General features: G+C 53.0%; 1 protein-coding gene across 1 annotated transcript; it reads right to left on the minus strand.

Annotated features, from left to right (window-relative positions):
• Positions 1-323: 323 nt before the first annotated feature.
• On the minus strand, positions 324-2,596 carry LOC148838359 (transcription factor HES-1-like). The gene is made up of 4 exons (XM_088912332.1): positions 2,410-2,596; positions 2,215-2,310; positions 1,928-2,015; positions 324-646 (listed from the first exon to the last, which is right to left on the minus strand). Exons 1-4 carry the CDS (start codon positions 2,497-2,499, stop codon positions 324-326), a joined length of 597 nt encoding a protein of 198 aa, XP_088768458.1. The 5' UTR covers positions 2,500-2,596.
• Positions 2,597-4,370: the final 1,774 nt, after the last annotated feature.

A 4,370-nucleotide genomic window follows, 5' to 3' on the forward strand; every position in this document is an offset into this window, starting at 1 on the left:
CAGTCCAACCCACTCCACGTCTGACAGCGTTGTCAATGGGAATCTGAGAGGGACTGCTGTAAAACCTGGTGCGGATCAGCCTGATCTGATCCCCCTGAAGCTCTGAAGAGACCAGAACCACGAGAGAGAAGCTGCAGTGCTGGACCGTGTCACTGGAACCTGGTCTCTGACCCGTGTGTCTGATGGCAGCGGGAGGAAGGGCCCCAGCTGACCAGCCCCCAGGCCCCCAGGCCCTGGCAGGGGAGATCTGCAGGCCGGAAACCTACCTAATGATGGCAGAGGTGGGCTGGGACAGCGTGTTGCCAGTCCAGGACTGCTCTCCCTCACCATGGCCGCCACACTGCGCCAGCGGGCGGCGACCCCGTTACTGTCCTGTCCTTCGCCCTCTGTCCTGCGGGGACAGCGCGGAGTCGTCCGTCCCCGGACGGCGGCGATGGCGACGGGGAAACGCGCCTGTGGACGGTGTCCAGGAACGGGGCTGGGTGGGGACGGGGAGGGGCGTGCACCGTGACCATGCGGTCAGTGAGCCACCCGAGCAGCCCAGTCCTGACTGCACTGTCAGTCCCATCGCTGGCACTCAGGAAGGAGGTCACCTCTCGGACACAATCAGTGAACCCAGACCAGTACTGATCCAGGACACTGGAGCCTGACAGAGAGAGAGGGGTTAACACACACACAACTGGACACTACAGTCCATTAACACTGCACTGAGAGAGGGGGGTTAATACAGACACACTGGACACTACAGCACATTAACACTGCACTGAGAGAGAGGGGTAAATACAGACACACTGGACACTACAGTCCATTAACACTGCACTGAGAGAGAGAGGGGTTAATACAGACACACTGGACACTACACTCCATTAACACTGCACTGAGAGAGAGGGGTTAATACAGACACACTGGACACTACAGTCCATTAACACTGCACTGAGAGAGATAGAGGGGTTAATACAGACACACTGGACACTACAGTCCATTAACACTGCACTGAGAGAGAGGGGTTAATACAGACACACTGGACACTACAGTACATTAACACTGCGCTGAGAGAGAGGGGTTAATACAGACACACTGGACACTACAGTACATTAACACTGCACTGAGAGAGAGAGGGGTTAATACAGACACACTGAACACTACAGTCCATTAACACTGCACTGAGAGAGAGGAGTTAATACAGACACACTGGACACTACAGTACATTAACACTGCACTGAGAGAGAGAGAGGGCTTAATACAGACACACTGGACACTACAGTCCATTAACACTGCACTGAGAGAGAGGGGTTAATACAGACACACTGGACACTACAGTACATTAACACTGCACTGAGAGAGAGAGAGGGGTTAATACAGACACACTGGACATTACAGTACATTAACACTGCACTGAGAGAGAGGTTAATACAGACACACTGGACACTACAGTCCATTAACACTGCACTGAGAGAGAGGGGTTAAGACAGACACACTGGACACTACAGTACATTAACACTGCACTGAGAGAGAGAGAGGGGTTAATACAGACACACTGGACACTACAGTCCATTAACACTGCACTGAGAGAGAGGGGTTAATACAGACACACTGGACACTACAGTCCATTAACACTGCACTGAGAGAGAGAGGGGTTAATACAGACACACTGGACACTACAGTCCATTAACACTGCACTGAGAGAGAGGGGTTAATACAGACACACTGGACACTACAGTCCATTAACACTGCACTGAGAGAGATAGAGGGGTTAATACAGACACACTGGACACTACAGTCCATTAACACTGCACTGAGAGAGAGGGGTTAATACAGACACACTGGACACTACAGTACATTAACACTGCACTGAGAGAGAGGGGTTAATACAGACACACTGGACACTACAGTCCATTAACACTGCACTTACCAGCAGTAGATAGGCCCATGCCAGGCTGCGCTGTCTCTGCCCTCAAGCGCCGCACGGTCATCTCCAGGATGGCGGCCTTCTCGAGTCTCGAGTGACCACAAGGCTAGACAGGGAGGACAGACGCGCGTTTCAGAATCCGCAACAGCCCCGTACATGCGGGTCATTAAACCGCGATTCGGCACAGCTCTCACAGAGACGGGTCTGTGGTCTGTGTGTTTTAACCGCACTGCTAGGATCGGGCTCGAAGTGCTGTCTGGGTGTGTCTCAGGTGGCGAGCGAGAGGCAGGCGCGCGGGTACTCACGGCGGGGGCGCCGGGCCGCAGCAGCAGCGCGCGGAGCTGAGCCAGGCTGTGGTTGATGCGCGCTCTCCTGCGCTTCTCCATCAGCGGCTTGGAGACCTGCAAGGGCGCGTTCACGAGAGACTGCCAGTGAGGCTCCCGCGCACTCCGGCATTGCTACAGCAGAGGCGACGGCGGGTGTCGGCGGAAGCCGTTTACCTGTCGCCGCGTCTTGGGTGCCTTGGCGTCCCGCGCGGCCTCAGCGCGAGGGGTTCCGGCGCAGACTCTCGCGACGTCGGGCGGCTCCATTGGCACGAGACTCTCTAACCCGGTCCGGTTCGACACTGACCGCAAGCTGTAGGAATGTGCTGTCTGCAGCCTGGACTGGAACGCTACCCGCTCGACAGCGAAATATTAATACTACAGCATTTGCGCTGCTCTTTATACCCAGTCACCGCCAACTTACAATGTACTGCTACTTCAGGGAGAGGACTGCAGGCATCAAAACTGCACCGCATGAACTGTTAGCAAAACTGTATTAAATATTTAAATAACATACCATGAAGAGTTTTTATACAAAAATATAAAATCCGTAAAATCTGAATTCTACAGCATCTGGAGCATCATTAATACTTAACTCAGGGTAGATAATTATTAATTCTTCTCCCTGTAGACTTCCATACTGTCAATTATTAATTGTACCTGTAGAGTGCTGTAGTGTGTGCAGTCATTCACTCTTCCGCTATAGAACACTATATTTGTGCAGTGGTTTATTCTGCTACCTGTGGAGTGCTATACTGTGTGCAGTCATCACTGCTGGAGCCTGGGGAAGTTCCCATCGACGCAGAAAGAGCTCTCGAACTCTCCCGGCACAGTGCGCACAGGTCCAACCGCACGAGTAACCGACAGGACGTCACGACCTCCGCAGCCTGCTCAGGACACGATTAAACACGCCTGAGCGCGCCTCTCCTTACACGCGCTCTCCTGCGCTAGGAGCCTATCGTCAATGTCATGAGAGAATCCTTCCCTGTCTCTCCCTGACGGCCTGCGAGGTGTTTGTCCTGCCGCGGACAGTGCCGTGCCCACCCGCCTGTCGGATCCGCGTTCACGGAGCTCCGGCGTCCCCCTCTCTCTGTCTCGAGCGGCCGAGCTGGCTCGTGTTCGACCCCGGCAGGGCGCGCGAGGACTGCAGCCCGCCTCTCGCTGTCGGTCTATATAGGGCACGGGACCGAGCCTGGGGGGGGGGGAGCTGCTCTCCCGGCCCGCCCCAACACACACACACACAAGACAAAGACGAGACTCTTGCTCTTGTCTCTCCCTTTAGAAAGAGGAAAGCTTGTTTTCGGGAAGGCGCTCGTCCGTGGGTGGCGTGAAGACAGCTCGCCTCGCTGTTTAATTCATCAGGCCTGAAGTGTCAGTTAACCTCCTGTCTTCACCAGATTAGCGCCCCAGGGATTAAGGGGTGTCCACGGGGTGACCTAGCTGTCAGTCACCCTTGATGGACGGGGGTGGGGGGGTTCTCTCCTGCTGCAGCCTGAGATAGACCTATTAATCAATACCAGGGTTGATAGGCAGATTGATAGACAGACTGACCAATAAATCAATGGAGTGAGCAATAGACAGATCGATAAATTAATACAAGGATCAATTGATTGATAAATCGACAAACTGATCAATAAACTGGTCAATAAGTAGACAGTTTGATATATAAACCGATCAATAGACAGAGACACAGATCTATAAATCAATAGACTGATCAATGGGCAGATCAATGAATCAATCAACAGGTCAATAGGCAGATCACTAGTCAGACTCAAATGTTGAGGTTTTCAAACAGCCTTTATCAAATCCCCTTTAATAAACACAGTATCATACATGTACACAACTCTAGGAGCTGAGCTAGTCAACATCCTCACGGACAGATACACAGACTCGTATTCCACCCCAAACACACACAGACACGCACCCCATACATAACACCCCATACAGACACACACACCCCCCAGACTGACACACACCCCAGACAGACACACACTCCGCACAGACACACACCCCAGACAGACACACACTCCGAACAGACTCAGAGCTGGTGACAGATGTGTGTGTCAGTCTGTCAGCTGTGACGAATCACTCAAACTGCCTGAATTGACAGAACAATAATCCAGCAGGGGGCAAGACAG

The sequence above is a fragment of the Atractosteus spatula genome, chromosome 3, assembly GCF_055471065.1.
Source record: "Atractosteus spatula isolate fAtrSpa1 chromosome 3, fAtrSpa1.hap1, whole genome shotgun sequence".
Taxonomy (NCBI): Eukaryota; Metazoa; Chordata; class Actinopteri; order Semionotiformes; family Lepisosteidae; genus Atractosteus; species Atractosteus spatula.